Below are 18,830 nucleotides of genomic sequence, written 5' to 3' on the forward strand. Positions count from 1 at the left end.
TCTGGATCCAAAACATCGTTGCTCTCGCTCTTATAGTCTTTGAGCACTAGGCGCTGAAGGGGACGGACAGACAGACAGACGGACGGACGGACAGACGGACAGACAGACAGGGCTCAATCGACTCGGCTATTGATGCTGATCAAGAATATATATACTTTATGGGGTCGGAAACGATTCCTTCTGGACGTTACACACATCCACTTTTACCACAAATCTAATATGCCCCAATACTCATTTTGAGTATCGGGTATAACAAGTTCTAATGCAAACAATTGTCTTTTGCTAGATTACATTGTATTTTGGGGAACCACAACTCTCGAGTTCCAGCTGCAAACTCTTTCAGTAATTAGCTAGTTAGTTAGCTTATTTAAGACTGGCCCTATATCTAAATTGTGTAAATAAGCTTGGCTGCCATCTGGCTATCAGATTGTATCATTTGCGCGCTGTAAACACGAACGGTGCCGCTTCATCCTCCTCCTGTTGCTCTAGCAGTGTCGTCCGGATCGTAGTGCGGTGCTCTTGGGCCTCCACGTCGTCATAGTCCACTGAGGAGGAGCGTAGCAGCTGGAACTGTGAGCTGGAATCGGACCTGGTGATGATCAGCGAGGCTGGCCGGGGTCCTTAAATACAACATTAAGTAGATTATTTTGGAAAAAACTTATACTTTATCGATTGATCGATCTTTACCTGCTGGCGGCTTTGCGGTTAGTCGCACTTTGCTTCCTGCTCCTTCGGAGATATATTCAACATTCGTTGCTGACTTGGCATTATTGTTGTTGTTGTTGTTGTTGTTATGATTACTGCTCGATGTTTGTTGAATCGATACCCGCTTGTCGCCCTTGACACTCCCCTGCTGCTTCAGTATAGAATTGCGACCCGAAGGCTGCGCCTGCTGCTGCTGCTGCTGCTGATGCGTGTACATGGCCGAGGCTGAGGTAAGCAATGCAGTCGTCATTGCTGGCCCACAACCAGTGGGTGTGTCATGCTCTAAAAGATCATACGGATAGGGTAAGGTACGGATGGTTTATCAGGGTAATAGGGAACCACTGCCACACGCTGTGGCAGCTGCAGAGCCACCCAATGGGTTCACCAGCACACCAACAAATAGTTCTTATTTTTAACATCGAACATCAAACTGAACAAAGAGGTTAAAAGGGCGATAAATAAACAAACACACAGTTACGGAGAGAATGGGTAAAGCTGAATAAAATGCAAGTGGTTGAGAGTTGTTCATAAGATTATCATTTATTTGATTGACACTTTCTTCTTGGGTGGGGAAGGGGTGTCTCCGTGGGGGGTAGGCTTAGTTAGGGTTAGTTGTTAGATGTTCATGTTTTATGTTAGACTGGAGTTCTTGCCATGTGTGGTGTGTGGTGTGTGGTGTGTGGGTGGAGGGTTGGTTGTTCACAATTTTAAATGTCTTGTGGCCAATAATTAATCAAACTAAACTAATCGTCTTTCGAATATAACAATTGGAATGAATTAGTAATCGTCGCACAACTCAAATTTTAGTACTTTAGATAGATATAGATAGATAATACGATAATACTGTCCAGATCGAAGCCAAGCCAAAATAAAAGTAAATCAAACAAGGCATAAAAGAATGATCCAGATGATATATGGTTTGGTTTTTGGTTTGGTCTGCTTTGGTCACTTACAGAATTCATTGACAATTGGTCCAATTTTAAAATGGACGCAATGTGTTTTTTAGTCAACGCATGCTGCCGTAACTCGCACAACTTGGCCCGAATTGTTGCCTTACAAAGGCAGCAGTACGCTTCTGTGGGGTCAGGTCAGTTGGTACTTTGTGTAGTCACTCCTTAAATTCGTCAACATTTAACCACAAATCGCGGAAATTTTGCTTATAACACACTTTCGGCATTGTTTATGTGCAAACAGGTAGTGTGCCCGAAACTTATCAACGAAAAATTACCATACACAAAATTGCAGTATATACCGAAATACGAACAACAAATATGAGTTTTGTCCGATTTCTCGATAAAAATGATAAAAATTAAAATAAGCTAAAATGGCAGCACTGGTTTACAGGTACGCGCATGAATGTGTTTATACTTTTTTGGACAACAAAACAACTTAGCCAATAGTTAGCATTAAGTGATAGCATTGTCAGAATACATTTTACTCGAATTACGCCAGAGTTTTTAAAATTAGTTTATTTATGCCTATATTTGTTAGCCACCTTGTCTAGTTCAGACTCCTTGTATATTCGTATACTTTTCATATTTTTTTCCAGTATTTTTTAAAACGCGGTCTGTATAGAATTCCTGATCCGTTTGCCATCAAAGTTTTCACAGTTTTTCACACTGCTTCCACGGGCATTATATGAAAAAACACTGTCAAACAATTTTCAAAACCTAAACATTTTCTCCTGTGTCATGTTACATAAAAATGTAGTTAATATGTAGTACTTCTGTAGATTGCGTGTAGTTGTCATGTACAAAAATTAATTATTAGGAATTCTTTTAGCTTAAACCTTATTTTATAAGGAACGCAATAAAGATAATAACTTAAAATTAGCCAATCTTGTAATGATTCATTAATCGAATAAAATTATGTGGGCAGGGCTGAAAGTTCTATCTAGCTAATAATATTCAACGGAATATCAAAATCGAGGAATATGGTCTCCAATCCTTGACGGAGAACCATTAACCTATTGTAGACCAAGGTTGTATTTTAATATTCCACCGAAAATATTGAAAATTGAATTATTTTAGCGCAGTTCAGCTGAAAAATATCGGGGTGTTATTTTGTAGCTCAGAGGAATCATATCAGTAATATTTTCCGTCATTTACCTTGAGTCGTTGAACTGTTTAAAAAGAGGGGGCTTAAGAGGGCTAAGTTCGTTTTTTCATCGGTATATTTACGACTTTTAAAATGAGACGGTATATTTTGGTATATTTCTGAGGATTGGACGGTTTTCTGTGATGTGATTCAAAATTTTGTAGAAATATGAACGAAACTGAGGTAAAAGTTGAAATAAAAGCAGAAGATAATGCCAAACTCGGCGAGAACGAGACCACGCCGCTACGGCTACGGCGACTCGACGAGAACGACGAGACGCCGCTACGCACAGTTGGAATCCCTCATTCTCCGGACCCCACTGATTTCTCGACCGGTTGCAGTGGCCATGGATGGGAAAGCGACCACGACGATGTCGAGATCCTATCTTTTCCTCGTACTCCGCGAAGTGAACTGACAAAACCAAATAGTCCAACTAATGCCACCGAAGAGCCGGAGGAACCTCTTGTCAAGGCACAGCCTGAGGCTCCCGTTGTCATGGCTGAGCCTGAGGTTTCAGTTGTCAAGGCAGAACCGGCAGCTGCTGAAGTCGATTTTGCTACTGTTACAGCAATAATCGACGAACTATTCGATATAATTCAAAAATTGGAGTTAGACGAACATGGCTTGTCGGGCATTCCAAGTGGTTTCAGCAACAGGGATGAAATTAACAACATGGACTTGGAACCGCCCCAACCAGCTACGCCAGACTCAACGGACAACCTGGAAGAACTTGAAGCGTGCCGCGAAGCGACTCAGAAGGCGTTGGAAGAGTTGGATCAGTTCAAAGAGGAGCCAGATGAGCGTAAGAAGAAGAAGCGAAAGCACAAGAGGGGTGAATCTGAGGAAAGTGTTGCTGAAAAACGGACTCAAAGTAACAGTCCGGTCGATGATAATCAAAAGGAAAACAAGCGCACCTCACGGGACAATAAACGCACAAGCGAAGAGCATCAACGGGACAGGAGACGCCACCACGAACACAATCCAAGGGACGATAGACGCCATCACGAACACAATCCAAGAGACGATAGACGCCACCACGACGACAGTCATAGGTATAACAGACATCAACACGAGGATAAACCAAGGGACAAGCGTCCACGCGAGGATAATCACAGGCTCAAAAGAGGCGATCATGACGCTAACCCACGAGACAATAGACGCCACTATGAGGATAATAAAAGGGAAAGTAAACGACTACGCGAGGATCATCAAAGCGAAAAAAGACGCCATCAGGAGCATAAGCAAATGGCTATTAAACGTCTACGCGAAGATAATCAAACTGAAGTCGAAGGCAAGCGTGATCTTAGGGTGAGAGTAACATTAAATGTCCTGCCGCGCATCGCCACAATAAAACAAGCGCCGACGTCCGCAGTGGATTCAGATTCGGAGTTTGAGTGGATTTATGTTCGAGACGACGAGAGGCACATCAAAGTCGTAAATCGCGAGAAGTTGTGCCAGCAGGAGCAGAGTGAGGCCGTTGCAGAGACGGCCAATCCAGAGCCATCACCACAAAAGCTGACAAAACGAGAAAAGGGCAACTTAGCCGAGAGTCGGGCCAAGCACGTGCTCGAACTGTTCGAGCGGAAAAAATTGGACGATCAGGAAGAGGAGTTCCTTATGGTGGACACTGTACACAAAGTGCCTAAGAGCGAGTCCTTCATGAGTAAAGAAGCCTTCGAGAATCCCTCGCCGATATGCAACAACTACAATGTGGTTTATGAGTTCAATTCGGCGCCGGGAACCAGGATTGATTTGGCTAAATGGGGGATGGAAGCGTTGCCCGATAGCACCAGGGATCTGCTCCGGATACTGGCCTACGATGTGGATCATCTAAAACAGGCTCAGCTCAAGGCACAGCCAAACCAGCGCATACTGAAACTAAAACAGGAACAGCTTTTCAATTCACCATTTTCCGAACCGGAGGAATTCGATTCTGCGGCCCTTTACATAAATGCCTCGACCCAAACTGACTTCAGGCCCCACACGCACAGCGTCGGCACTCAGGCAAAACTGGAGGGACAGCCGAGAGGTGCCTTCTGGCAGGAACCGGACTTCGACATGACCTTTTTGACGACGCCCCAAATGAATGTGATGTTTTCTTTGCAAGAGCTCTGCCGAACACTGCCAAGCCCCGCGCATGCCTGCATACTCTACCAAGCCCTTCAACCTGCTCTGGATAACAAGCGCGAGTTTCGTTCACACAAATGAAAAAACACACTATGTATATTGATTCTCTTTTCATTGTTTGTATAATTCGTAGTTCGTACATATAGAAACCAAAAATATATAACACTGTAGCACTTTATGTATTCCATATGCAGATTCTCATTACACATTTATCCTACTCATCCATCAGTTTACAATTAATATTTATTTATTTATTAAATTAACAAATTATCTGTTAATAATGGTACTTAGTTACTAAAGGCAGAAAAAGATAAGTTAAAAGTTAGCTAAATTTAAATGATTATAAATATTGCATGCAATTAGTTTAAGAGACAGTTCAGGGGATAGGGTTAGACAGAGGGAGTTATAATTATGGCATAAAACCCTAAAAGGTTCATGATCAGCATAATTAGACCTACATATGGGTAGACGGATAGGCCTAAAAGTACGGGTAGGTCTGGATGGAACGGCCAAGTCAATCTGACCCAAGAGAGTTTGGGAGTCAACAGTCCCAAGAAGGAGCTTGTGCACGAACATTACGCCATTGCATATTCTGCGATGGTGCAACGACGGCAGGTCAATAAGATTTAGCCTAGACCGGTAGGGTGGCAAGATTCTACCCGAGTCCCAGTTAAAGTTCCGAAGGGCAAAAATTAAAAATTGCTTTTGCACGGATTCAATAACAGCCTGCTGCTCTTTATACTGCGGGCTCCACACACAAGAACAATACTCCAATATAGGACGTACTAACGGGATGTACAATTGTTTCGTAACGTACGGGTCGTCAAACTCCTTGGACCAACGCTTGATGAACGCTAAAACACCCTTAGCTTTATTTACAGTTGCAGCTATATGGGTGTTGAAACACATCTTATGATCAAAAAGGACTCCGAGGTCATTTGAACTCGAAATTCGCTCAAGGACATGATTTCCTAGAACATATGAGACAAAATGAGGAGCGCGACGGTAAAATGTCATAAGTTTGCATTTGGAAAGGTTCAGAAAAAGAAGATTAGTTGAACACCACAATAGTAGTTCACTTAGATCAAGTTGAAGGCGTGTGTGCAAATACCAATCAGAGTAAGAAAGACAGATTTTGACATCATCAGCATACATTAGTGTAGTAGAGTATGTTATAACTTGAGGAAGGTCGTTCACAAATAAAATAAACAGAAGCGGGCCCAGATGACTTCCCTGTGGCACACCTGAAGTAACATTAACAGTATTTGACAACACGTTAGAAAACAAAACACGTTGAGTACGGTTAGAGAGATAGGACAAAATCCAATCTAGAAGATTCGTTGGGAACCCTAATAAGGAGAGCTTTTGAATAAGCAGAGCATGGTTCACAGAATCGAATGCCTTGCTGAAGTCCGTAAAAACTACATCCGTCTGCAAACCAATTTGAAAACCACGGTGGATTAGGTTAGAAAACTCAAGAAGGTTAGTCGATGTTGAACGATATCTGAAAAAACCGTGTTGCGACGGAGATATCAAGCTGCAACAAAGATGTTGCAGTTGCCGGGTGACCAGGAACTCAAGAAGCTTCGGGATGGCGGAAAGCTTTGCGATACCACGATAGTTTTCAATGTTTGATCTTGAACCTTTTTTGTGAAGCGGAATGATGTAGGACTCATTCCAAATTACTGGGAGACAAGACTGTGCCAAGGAGAGGTTGAAGAGAAAGGTCAAGGGTTTGCAAAGGGACTGGGCACAGTGTTTTAAGATGCAACTTGGTACCTTATCTGGACCCGCAGAAAACGATATGTCCATAGATGACAAACCTTCAAGAACAACGCTTTCCTCGAAAAAGGGCAGAAAAATACTGTTAGCTTGAGGTAGCTGGTACGGATACGGAGTGGATGCGTTGTAAATATGAGACGAGTACGTTGTTTGGAAAAAGTTAGCGAATAAATTTGCAATACCAACAGCAGAAGCTTCTGTTTTGTTCTGGTAATGAAGGGACGGAGGAAAAACGTTTGACTTGCGCTTAGAATTAACGAACGAATAGAATTTTTTAGGATCACTACGAAAATTACTACTACATTGTGAAAGGTAATGATTATAACACTGACTATTGACGGCAAGGAACAGAGAGCGAGCGGAGGAGTATAGAGCTAAGGCCAACGTGGAGCCCGACTTCTGGTACTTTTTATAGAGCCGGGATTTATTATTTTTTAAGTATGACAAACACTTGGAGAACCAGGGAGGCTTGGACGATACAGGTACAGTGATATCTGGAACAAACGTATTAAGGGCGGAGTAAATAGAACTATAAAACGAGTTAACAGTTGCATCTATGTTCGGTAATGAATAAAGAAACGACCAATCAACACGCGAGAGATGTAGATCTAAATCAATAAAGTTTGTTTTGCGAAAACACTTTATGTGACAAGGAGCCATGGAACTGTCAGCACCTCCAGATTGTGTACACTCCAGTGATATCAACAAAGTTGGATGGTAAGGATCTTCAGGGAGAGATATTGGGCTTGCTCTAGATACAGTAGCAAGAGAACCATCGTTAACAAAAACGAGGTCAAGAAGTCTGTCCCTAATGTTTTTAACGGCATTAATTTGGACAAGGGAAATATCCGTTAGCCCATTGATAAAGTCATTATGGCAATTGGGAAACAACAGGTTAGCGTCATTACAAGGCAGCCAAGAAAGAAATGGGAGGTTAAAGTCCCCCATGACAATAATTCGATCATTGCACCCTAATGTAGAAACAACATTATTAATTGCTGAAAGGTGGTGTAAGTAAAGCTCAGCATCAGACCTGGGAGGAATGTAAGAGCAGGTTAAATAGAAAAATGCGGAGCCAACACGAACTTTGACTGCAAAAAATTCAATTCCATGAATGTTATTGAATGGGAATAACTCAGATGAGAAAACAGATTTAACTGCAATCAGAACCCCACCTGCAAAAGATGGGCGGTCCATTCTATAAATAGTGTAACTATCAATGAAAATTTCGTGATCATTGACAGAGGAGTTAAGCCAGGTTTCGGTAAACGCGATGGCATCGAAATCAAAGGACGCGCTATTAGTATGAATTTGACGCAACTTTCCCAGCAAACTGCGAACGTTCTGATAGTGCATGGAAAAATAGTACATCAGTTTTTTGGAGCATGTTCGGTAATTCTTGGATTCGAGTTCGAATCTTTGAGAAGGAACTCATGCACAATTGTATGCTCAGGCCATATTGACGGTTCTAGAGAACAGGATAGTAAAGAATCAGGGAGAAGAATTTTAAATGATGATATGTTGCGCTTATGTTTAAATGAAAATTTAGTCACAACTATATCAACAGGCGAAGTGTTAAGTTTAGTGGCAAGATGTTGTTTAACATCCTCCGTTGTAGCCTCAGGAATAAGACGAGAAACAAATATTGCTTTCCGAGGGACCACTGCTTTAAGTTGAAGTCCCGAGCGAGATCGAGATGGTGGAGCCACACCTAAAAGAGATCTCGGTACAAGGGCAGAGGAATTGGCAGCAATGGCTGTAGCAGGAATTGGAGTAGGAATTGCAGCAGGAATTGGAGCAGGAATTGGAGCAGGAATTGGCAAGACGTCGTCAGCAACCAGCACACCCGCAATAGGAGCACTCACCGCGTCAGAAGTGACGGCCACAGAAACTGCAGGGATGGGATTGATGCTGTTGGGGAGTTGGGTGCTCGAAGGAAGCACATTGCTCGGTGTAAAGAACTCCGGAGCCACCGTTGGCGGATTTACAGACAACGGCGTGGCATGCCTACACGGAAATGCTTCCGATGGATGAAGGTGGGAGGCAGGCGTACCAATCGGATTAGGTTGCAAGAGATTGGTATCATTATGCGGAATTTTCCGTCTAGGCGATTCGCTCAAGAGTTTGAGCCCAAGAAACTGTGATTCAAGGGCAAGAAATTTCTCGTTGAGAGCCACAAATTGTTTCCGGACATCCAGAAACCCAGTTCGAGTCTGTCTCATAAATGTGCGCATTTCGGCCTCAATCTCCCGACAAGCCAGACATGACCAAGACAGGCCCATGCGTTTCGAGATCAGATCATTCAGCCGGCCAAAATTTCCACCACCAGCACATTTTATGTGGGCAAAATTGTCGCACAGCCAGCAGCTAAGAAATGAATCACCAATGATAACACCACCGAATTCACATTTCTTTGCACTACAAACGATTGCCATTATTGACAGCAGTAGAATCACTGTGCACGAATAATAAGAGAACGGAGTGAGATCGCAGGTAAAGTAGGAGAGCAGACAGCAGAGCGAGCCAGACAATCAGCTGCAGCGGCAATAATTCAAAGCAGATGATCCAACGAAGTGCAGAAAACGAGCAGTAAACTCACCAAAGCAGAGACACAAAAGAAAAGTCCACAGAGAGGGAGAGTGTAGGCAATCCAGAGAGAGTGAGAGCAACAATGCGAGAAGCCCGCGTATGCTCACGAGAGAGTGTGGGCGATGCAAACGCTGATGCGCGAGAACAGTGCACACCGAAGAAGCGATAACGAAAAGCAGACTGGGCAAAAAACAATAACAAATTGCCTGCACGAGTCCGATGTGTTACGTTGCAATATTGAATTTATATTAAACACTTGTTTACAAACAAAACACTGGTGGTTAACACAAAGTAGAATCAAATTAAAGAGATGCGATAATAAATCAAAACAAAGACACAACAATGTTGTATGATATTTAGGCAAAGGGCGGAGAATGCGGGAGCAAGAAAAAAACACAACCGGCTTAAGCAAGAGCTAGAAGCGAACGTAAACACACAAATATAACGAGGGGGAACGTTGTGAGTTGCTGCGGACACCGCAACTCTACAGTTATACCCGATACTAAGTCAGTATGGCTCTCCTCCGGCAGACGCCGCTAATATTAAACGACACGACAAAGAGAGAGACAGAAAATCAGTCTGAGCTTGTCGTCGGGCGCTGCGTGGCCACTGCAAATTGATTTCTTGCTTTTGGCTACAAAAATGATCCGATCTGATCCAGATTGAGCCACCTGATAGATATGGTCATTATCTATGATTCTGCGTTTTTTGTTTTCTCGAATGTGCAATATTGTGGATGCAACAGATTTTCGTCCTTTGTGGGGGCGGAAGGGGGTGGGGCGAAATTCTGAGATATACGTTTTATAGTGAGATCTAACAGAAGTGCGGGTACCAAATTTGGTTACTCTAGCCTTAAAAGTCTCTGAGATTTGTGGATGCCCCAGATTTTCGTCCTTTGCGGGGCGGAAGGGGTGTGGCGAAATTTGGACACGAAACGGTCAAGGTCCGATATCACAGGAGTGTGGATACCAAATTTGGTTGCTCTGGCTCTTATAGGTTCTGAGATCCTTGAACTCATATTTTGCAATTGGCAAAACCGACCATGAAACCTGTGTGTTAGAGAGAGACAGAGCGAGAAAGAATGAAATTGTTTTCTTGATTCTGGCTATAATAATTATACGATCTGGTTCAGATTTTGCACTCTAGAAGATATAGTCATCTTCTACGATTCTGCGTTTTTAGTTTTCTCGTATCGTCGAAATTGTGGATGCCAAAGATTTTCGCCCTTTGTGGGGGCGGAAGTGGGCGGGGCAAATATTCTTGTAGGAGTGACATATCACAGAAGTCTGGATTCAAAACATCGTTGCTCTCGCTCTTATAGTCTTTGAGCACTAGGCGCTGAAGGGGACGGACAGACGGACGGACGGACAGACAGACAGGGCTCAATCGACTCGGCTATTGATGCTGATCAAGAATATATATACTTTATGGGGTCGGAAACGATTCCTTCTGGACGTTACACACATCCACTTTTACCACAAATCTAATATACCCAAATACTCATTTTGAGTATCGGGTATAACAAGAACTAATGCAAACAATTGTCTTTTGCTAGATTACATTCTATTTTGGGGAACCACAACTCTCGAGTTCCAGCTGCAAACTCTTTCAGTAATTAGCTAGTTAGTTAGCTTATTTAAGACTGGCCCTATATCTAAATTGTGTAAATAAGCTTGGCTGCCATCTGGCTATCAGATTGTATCATTTGCGCGCTGTAAGCACGAACGCTTCATCCTCCTCCTGTTGCTCTAGCAGTGTCGTCCGGATCGTAGTGCGGTGCTCTTGGGCCTCTACGTCGTCATAGTCCACTGAGGAGGAGCGTAGCAGCTGGAACTGTGAGTTGGAATCGGACCTGGTGATGATCAGCGAGGCTGGCCGGGGTCCTTAAATACAACATTAAGTAGATTATTTTGGAAAAAACTTATACTTTATCGATTGATCGATCTTTACCTGCTGGCGGCTTTGCGGTTAGTCGCACTTTGCTTCCTGCTCCTTCGGAGATATATTCAACATTCGTTGCTGACTTGGCATTATTGTTGTTGTTGTTGTTGTTGTTATGATTACTGCTCGATGTTTGTTGAATCGATACCCGCTTGTCGCCCTTGACACTCCCCTGCTGCTTCAGTATAGAATTGCGACCCGAAGGCTGCGCCTGCTGCTGCTGCTGCTGCTGATGCGTGTACATGGCCGAGGCTGAGGTAAGCAATGCAGTCGTCATTGCTGGCGCACAACCAGTGGGTGTGTCATGCTCTAAAAGATCATACGGATAGGGTAAGGTACGGATGGTTTATCAGGGTAATAGGGAACCACTGCCACACGCTGTGGCAGCTGCAGAGCCACCCAATGGGTTCACCAGCACACCAACAAATAGTTCTTATTTTTAACATCGAACATCAAACTGAACAAAGAGGTTAAAAGGGCGATAAATAAACAAACACACAGTTACGGAGAGAATGGGTAAAGCTGAATAAAATGCAAGTGGTTGAGAGTTGTTCATAAGATTATCATTTATTTGATTGATACTTTCTTCTTGGGTGGGGAAGGGGTGTCTCCGTGGGGGGTAGGCTTAGTTAGGGTTAGTTGTTAGATGTTCATGAAAACATGTTATGTTAGACTGGAGTTCTTGCCATGTGTGGTGTGTGGTGTGTGGTGTGTGGGTGGAGGGTTGGTTGTTCACAATTTTAAATGTCTTGTGGCCAATAATTAATCAAACTAAACTAATCGTCTTTCGAATATAACAATTGGAATGAATTAGTAATCGTCGCACAACTCAAATTTTAGTACTTTAGATAGATATAGATAGATAATACGATAATACTGTCCAGATCGAAGCCAAGCCAAAATAAAAGTAAATCAAACAAGGCATAAAAGAATGATCCAGATGATATATGGTTTGGTTTTTGGTTTGGTCTGCTTTGGTCACTTACAGGATTCATTGACAATTGGTCCAATTTTAAAATGGACGCAATGTGTTTTTTAGTCAACGCATGCTGCCGTAACTCGCACAACTTGGCCCGAATTGTTGCCTTACAAAGGCAGCAGTACGCTTCTGTGGGGTCAGGTCAGTTGGTACTTTGTGTAGTCACTCCTTAAATTCGTCAACATTTAACCACAAATCGCGGAAATTTTGCTTATAACACACTTTCGGCATTGTTTATGTGCAAACAGGTAGTGTGCCCGAAACTTATCAACGAAAAATTACCATACACAAAATTGCATTATATACCGAAATACGAACAACAAATATGAGTTTTGTCCGATTTCTCGATAAAAATGATAAAAATTAAAATAAGCTAAAATGGCAGCACTGGTTTACAGGTACGCGCATGAATGTGTTTATACTTTTTTGGACAACAAAACAACTTAGCCAATAGTTAGCATTAAGTGATAGCATTGTCAGAATACATTTTACTCGAATTACGCCAGAGTTTTTAAAATTAGTTTATTTATGCCTATATTTGTTAGCCACCTTGTCTAGTTCAGACTCCTTGTATATTCGTATACTTTTCATATTTTTTTCCAGTATTTTTTAAAACGCGGTCTGTATAGAATTCCTGATCCGTTTGCCATCAAAGTTTTCACAGTTTTTCACACTGCTTCCACGGGCATTATATGAAAAAACACTGTCAAACAATTTTCAAAACCTAAACATTTTCTCCTGTGTCATGTTACATAAAAATGTAGTTAATATGTAGTACTTCTGTAGATTGCGTGTAGTTGTCATGTACAAAAATTAATTATTAGGAATTCTTTTAGCTTAAACCTTATTTTATAAGGAACGCAATAAAGATAATAACTTAAAATTAGCCAATCTTCTAATGATTCATTAATCGAATAAAATTATGTGGGCAGGGCTGAAGGTTCTATCTAGCTAATAATATTCAACGGAATATCAAAATCGAGGAATATGGTCTCCAATCCTTGACGGAGAACCATTAACCTATTGTAGACCAAGGTTGTATTTTAATATTCCACCGAAAATATTGAAAATTGAATTATTTTAGCGCAGTTAAGCTGAAAAATATCGGGGTGTTATTTTGTAGCTCAGAGGAATCATATCAGTAATATTTTCCGCCATTTACCTTGAGTCGTTGAACTGTTTAAAAAGAGGGGGCTTAAGAGGGCTAAGTTCGTTTTTTCATCGGTATATTTACGACTTTTAAAATGAGACGGTATATTTTGGTATATTTCTGAGGATTGGACGGTTTTCTGTGATGTGATTCAAAATTTTGTAGAAATATGAACGAAACTGAGGTAAAAGTTGAAATAAAAGCAGAAGATAATGCCAAACTCGGCGAGAACGAGACCACGCCGCTACGGCTACGGCGACTCGACGAGAACGACGAGACGCGCTACGCACAGTTGGAATCCCTCATTCTCCGGACCCCACTGATTTCTCGACCGGTTGCAGTGGCCATGGATGGGAAAGCGACCACGACGATGTCGAGATCCTATCTTTTCCTCGTACTCCGCGAAGTGAACTGACAAAACCAAATAGTCCAACTAATGCCACCGAAGAGCCGGAGGAACCTCTTGTCAAGGCACAGCCTGAGGCTCCCGTTGTCATGGCTGAGCCTGAGGTTCCAGTTGTCAAGGCAGAACCGGCAGCTGCTGAAGTCGATTTTGCTACTGTTACAGCAATAATCGACGAACTATTCGATATAATTCAAAAATTGGAGTTAGACGAACATGGCTTGTCGGGCATTCCAAGTGGTTTCAGCAACAGGGATGAAATTAACAACATGGACTTGGAACCGCCCCAACCAGCTACGCCAGACTCAACGGACAACCTGGAAGAACTTGAAGCGTGCCGCGAAGCGACTCAGAAGGCGTTGGAAGAGTTGGATCAGTTCAAAGAGGAGCCAGATGAGCGTAAGAAGAAGAAGCGAAAGCACAAGAGGGGTGAATCTGAGGAAAGTGTTGCTGAAAAACGGACTCAAAGTAACAGTCCGGTCGATGATAATCAAAAGGAAAACAAGCGCACCTCACGGGACAATAAACGCACAAGCGAAGAGCATCAACGGGACAGGAGACGCCACCACGAACACAATCCAAGGGACGATAGACGCCATCACGAACACAATCCAAGAGACGATAGACGCCACCACGACGACAGTCATAGGTATAACAGACATCAACACGAGGATAAACCAAGGGACAAGCGTCCACGCGAGGATAATCACAGGCTCAAAAGAGGCGATCATGACGCTAACCCACGAGACAATAGACGCCACTATGAGGATAATGAAAGGGAAAGTAAACGACTACGCGAGGATCATCAAAGCGAAAAAAGACGCCATCAGGAGCATAAGCAAATGGCTATTAAACGTCTACGCGAAGATAATCAAACTGAAGTCAAAGGCAAGCGTGATCTTAGGGTGAGAGTAACATTAAATGTCCTGCCGCGCATCGCCACAATAAAACAAGCGCCGACGTCCGCAGTGGATTCAGATTCGGAGTTTGAGTGGATTTATGTTCGAGACGACGAGAGGCACATCAAAGTCGTAAATCGCGAGAAGTTGTGCCAGCAGGAGCAGAATGAGGCCGTTGCAGAGACGGCCAATCCAGAGCCATCACCACAAAAGCTGACAAAACGAGAAAATGGCAACTTAGCCGAGAGTTGGGCCAAGCAAGTGCTCGAACTGTTCGAGCGGAAAAAATTGGACGATCAGGAAGAGGAGTTCCTTATGGTGGACACTATACACAAAGTGCCTAAGAGCGAGTCCTTCATGAGTAAAGAAGCCTTCGAGAATCCCTCGCCGATATGCAACAACTACAATGTGGTTTATGAGTTCAATTCGGCGCCGGGAACCAGGATTGATTTGGCTAAATGGGGGATGGAAGCGTTGCCCGATAGCACCAGGGATCTGCTCCGGATACTGGCCTACGATGTGGATCATCTAAAACAGGCTCAGCTCAAGGCACAGCCAAACCAGCGCATACTGAAACTAAAACAGGAACAGCTTTTCAATTCACCATTTTCCGAACCGGAGGAATTCGATTCTGCGGCCCTTTACATAAATGCCTCGACCCAAACTGACTTCAGGCCCCACACGCACAGCGTCGGCACTCAGGCAAAACTGGAGGGACAGCCGAGAGGTGCCTTCTGGCAGGAACCGGACTTCGACATGACCTTTTTGACGACGCCCCAAATGAATGTGATGTTTTCTTTGCAAGAGCTCTGCCGAACACTGCCAAGCCCCGCGCATGCCTGCATACTCTACCAAGCCCTTCAACCTGCTCTGGATAACAAGCGCGAGTTTCGTTCACACAAATGAAAAAACACACTATGTATATTGATTCTCTTTTCATTGTTTGTATAATTCGTAGTTCGTACATATAGAAACCAAAAATATATAACACTGTAGCACTTTATGTATTCCATATGCAGATTCTCATTACACATTTATCCTACTCATCCATCAGTTTACAATTAATAAATACACATAAACACACAAATATAACGAGGGGGAACGTTGTGAGTTGCTGCGGACACCGCAACTCTACAGTTATACCCGATACTAAGTCAGTATGGCTCTCCTCCGGCAGACGCCGCTAATATTAAACGACACGACAAAGAGAGAGACAGAAAATCAGTCTGAGCTTGTCGTCGGGCGCTGCGTGGCCACTGCAAATTGATTTCTTGCTTTTGGCTACAAAAATGATCCGATCTGATCCAGATTCAGCCATCTGATAGATATGGTCATTATCTATGAAATGGGGCGAAATTCTGAGATATACGTTTTATAGTGAGATCTAACAGAAGTACGGATACCAAATTTGGTTACTCTAGCCTTAAAAGTCTCTGAGATTTGTGGATGCCCCAGATTTTCGTCCTTTGCGGGGGCGGAAGGGGTGTGGCGAAATTTGGACACGAAACGGTCAAGGTCCGATATCACAGGAGTGTGGATACCAAATTTGGTTGCTCTGGCTCTTATAGGTTCTGAGATCCTTGAACTCATATTTTGCAAATGGCAAAACCGACCATGAAACCTGTGTGTTAGAGAGAGACAGAGCGAGAAAGAATGAAATTGTTTTCTTGATTCTGGCTATAATAATTATACGATCTGGTTCAGATTTTGCACTCTAGAAGATATAGTCATCTTCTACGATTCTGCGTTTTTAGTTTTCTCGTATCGTCGAAATTGTGGATGCCAAAGATTTTCGCCCTTTGTGGGGGCGGAAGTGGGCGGGGCAAATATTCTTGTAGGAGTGACATATCACAGAAGTCTGGATTCAAAACATCGTTGCTCTCGCTCTTATAGTCTTTGAGCACTAGGCGCTGAAGGGGACGGACAGACGGACGGACGGACAGACAGACAGGGCTCAATCGACTCGGCTATTGATGCTGATCAAGAATATATATACTTTATGGGGTCGGAAACGATTCCTTCTGGACGTTACACACATCCACTTTTACCACAAATCTAATACACCCAAATACTCATTTTGAGTATCGGGTATAACAAGAACTAATGCAAACAATTGTCTTTTGATAGATTACATTCTATTTTGGGGAACCACAACTCTCGAGTTCCAACTGCAAACTCTTTCAGTAATTAGCTAGTTAGTTAGATTATTTAAGACTGGCCCTATATCTAAATTGTGTAAATAAGCTTGGCTGCCATCTGGTTATCAGATTGTATCATTTGCGCGCTGTAAACACGAACGGTGCCGCTTCATCCTCCTCCTGTTGCTCTAGCAGTGTCGTCCGGATCGTAGTGCGGTGCTCTTGGGCCTCTACGTCGTCATAGTCCACTGAGGAGGAGCGTAGCAGCTGGAACTGTGAGTTGGAATCGGACCTGGTGATGATCAGCGAGGCTGGCCGGGGTCCTTAAATACAACATTAAGTAGATTATTTTGGAAAAAACTTATACTTTATCGATTGATCGATCTTTACCTGCTGGCGGCTTTGCGGTTAGTCGCACTTTGCTTCCTGCTCCTTCGGAGATATATTCAACATTCGTTGCTGACTTGGCATTATTGTTGTTGTTGTTGTTGTTGTTGTTGTTATGATTACTGCTCGATGTTTGTTGAATCGATACCCGCTTGTCGCCCTTGACACTCCCCTGCTGCTTCAGTATAGAATTGCGACCCGAAGGCTGCGCCTGCTGCTGCTGCTGCTGCTGATGCGTGTACATGGCCGAGGCTGAGGTAAGCAATGCAGTCGTCATTGCTGGCCCACAATCAGTGGGTGTGTCATGCTCTAAAAGATCATACGGATAGGGTAAGGTACGGATGGTTTATCAGGGTAATAGGGAACCACTGCCACACGCTGTGGCAGCTGCAGAGCCACCCAATGGGTTCACCAGCACACCAACAAATAGTTCTTATTTTTAACATCGAACATCAAACTGAACAAAGAGGTTAAAAGGGCGATAAATAAACAAACACACAGTTACGGAGAGAATGGGTAAAGCTGAATAAAATGCAAGTGGTAGAGAGTTGTTCATAAGATTATCATTTATTTGATTGATACTTTCTTCTTGGGTGGGGAAGGGGTGTCTCCGTGGGGGGTAGGCTTAGTTAGGGTTAGTTGTTAGATGTTCATGTTTTATGTTAGACTGGAGTTCTTGCCATGTGTGGTGTGTGGTGTGTGGTGTGTGGGTGGAGGGTTGGTTGTTCACAATTTTAAATGTCTTGTGGCCAATAATTAATCAAACTAAACAATTGGAATGAATTAGTAATCGTCGCACAACTCAAATTTTAGTACTTTAGATAGATATAGATAGATAATACGATAATACTGTCCAGATCGAAGCCAAGCCAAAATAAAAGTAAATCAAACAAGGCATAAAAGAATGATCCAGATGATATATGGTTTGGTTTTTGGTTTGGTCTGCTTTGGTCACTTACAGGATTCATTGACAATTGGTCCAATTTTAAAATGGACGCAATGTGTTTTTTAGTCAACGCATGCTGCCGTAACTCGCACAACTTGGCCCGAATTGTTGCCTTACAAAGGCAGCAGTACGCTTCTGTGGGGTCAGGTCAGTTGGTACTTTGTGTAGTCACTCCTTAAATTCGTCAACATTTAACCACAAATCGCGGAAATTTTGCTTATAACACACTTTCGGCATTGTTTATGTGCAAACAGGTAGTGTGCCCGAAACTTATCAACGAAAAATTACCATACACAAAATTGCATTATATACCGAAATACGAACAACAAATATGAGTTTTGTCCGATTTCTCGATAAAAATGATAAAAATTAAAATAAGCTAAAATGGCAGCACTGGTTTACAGGTACGCGCATGAATGTGTTTATACTTTTTTGGACAACAAAACAACTTAGCCAATAGTTAGCATTAAGTGATAGAATTGTCAGAATACATTTTACTCGAATTACGCCAGAGTTTTTAAAATTCGTTTATTTATGCCTATATTTGTTAGACACCTTGTCTAGTTCAGACTCCTTGTATATTCGTATACTTTTCATATTTTTTTCCAGTATTTTTTAAAACGCGGTCTGTATAGAATTCCTGATCCGTTTGCCATCAAAGTTTTCACAGTTTTTCACACTGCTTCC

The 18,830-nt window shown here is 42.7% G+C and overlaps 4 protein-coding genes across 6 annotated transcripts; 2 read left to right on the forward strand and 2 right to left on the reverse strand.

Moving 5' to 3' along the window:
- Positions 1-272: 272 nt before the first annotated feature.
- Positions 273-12,499, reverse strand: LOC117187759 (myb-like protein AA). 2 transcript variants are annotated; one of them, XM_033390572.1, is made up of 3 exons: positions 12,228-12,492; positions 688-987; positions 273-620 (listed from the first exon to the last, which is right to left on the reverse strand). In XM_033390572.1, the coding sequence occupies exons 2-3, from the start codon at positions 953-955 to the stop codon at positions 433-435; spliced, it is 456 nt and encodes a 151-aa protein (XP_033246463.1). In that variant the 5' UTR covers positions 956-987; positions 12,228-12,492; the 3' UTR covers positions 273-432. The 2 variants fall into 2 exon arrangements, with proteins under 2 accessions (XP_033246463.1, XP_033246464.1); XM_033390573.1 differs by lacking the exons at positions 273-620; positions 688-987 and adding exons at positions 10,842-11,183; positions 11,251-11,550 and having other exon boundaries at positions 12,228-12,499.
- On the forward strand, positions 2,971-5,010 carry LOC117187791 (protein panoramix-like). Its single transcript, XM_033390640.1, has one exon. The coding sequence runs from the start codon at positions 2,971-2,973 to the stop codon at positions 5,008-5,010; it is 2,040 nt and encodes a 679-aa protein (XP_033246531.1).
- Positions 10,842-18,431, reverse strand: LOC117187756 (probable serine/threonine-protein kinase DDB_G0291918). Of its 2 annotated transcripts, XM_033390569.1 has the most exons (4): positions 18,157-18,431; positions 17,201-17,506; positions 16,929-17,133; positions 10,842-10,984 (listed from the first exon to the last, which is right to left on the reverse strand). In XM_033390569.1, exons 2-3 carry the CDS (start codon positions 17,472-17,474, stop codon positions 16,946-16,948), a joined length of 462 nt encoding a protein of 153 aa, XP_033246460.1. In that variant the 5' UTR covers positions 17,475-17,506; positions 18,157-18,431; the 3' UTR covers positions 10,842-10,984; positions 16,929-16,945. The 2 variants fall into 2 exon arrangements, with proteins under 2 accessions (XP_033246460.1, XP_033246458.1); XM_033390567.1 differs by lacking the exon at positions 10,842-10,984 and having other exon boundaries at positions 16,786-17,133; positions 18,157-18,429.
- LOC117187792 (protein panoramix-like) lies at positions 13,540-15,578 on the forward strand. The gene is made up of 2 exons (XM_033390641.1): positions 13,540-13,661; positions 13,712-15,578. The coding sequence occupies exons 1-2, from the start codon at positions 13,540-13,542 to the stop codon at positions 15,576-15,578; spliced, it is 1,989 nt and encodes a 662-aa protein (XP_033246532.1).
- Positions 18,432-18,830: the final 399 nt, after the last annotated feature.

This window comes from Drosophila miranda, chromosome 3 (genome assembly GCF_003369915.1).
Source record: "Drosophila miranda strain MSH22 chromosome 3, D.miranda_PacBio2.1, whole genome shotgun sequence".
In the NCBI taxonomy this organism is placed as follows: Eukaryota; Metazoa; Arthropoda; class Insecta; order Diptera; family Drosophilidae; genus Drosophila; species Drosophila miranda.

Excerpts from the sequence above, each read along its gene's own strand:
- LOC117187792 (XM_033390641.1), top strand. The coding sequence starts at position 13,540 with ATGAACGAAACTGAGGTAAAAGTTGAAATAAAAGCAGAAGATAATGCC. Across the intron at positions 13,662-13,711 it reads GACGAGACGCGCTACGCACA|TGGCCATGGATGGGAAAGCG; the intron begins GTTGGAATCCCT and ends GACCGGTTGCAG.
- LOC117187759 (XM_033390572.1), bottom strand. The coding sequence starts at position 955 with ATGACGACTGCATTGCTTACCTCAGCCTCGGCCATGTACACGCATCAG. Across the intron at positions 621-687 it reads AACCGCAAAGCCGCCAGCAG|GACCCCGGCCAGCCTCGCTG; the intron begins GTAAAGATCGAT and ends GTTGTATTTAAG.
- LOC117187756 (XM_033390569.1), bottom strand. The coding sequence starts at position 17,474 with ATGACGACTGCATTGCTTACCTCAGCCTCGGCCATGTACACGCATCAG. Across the intron at positions 17,134-17,200 it reads AACCGCAAAGCCGCCAGCAG|GACCCCGGCCAGCCTCGCTG; the intron begins GTAAAGATCGAT and ends GTTGTATTTAAG.
- LOC117187791 (XM_033390640.1), top strand. The coding sequence starts at position 2,971 with ATGAACGAAACTGAGGTAAAAGTTGAAATAAAAGCAGAAGATAATGCC.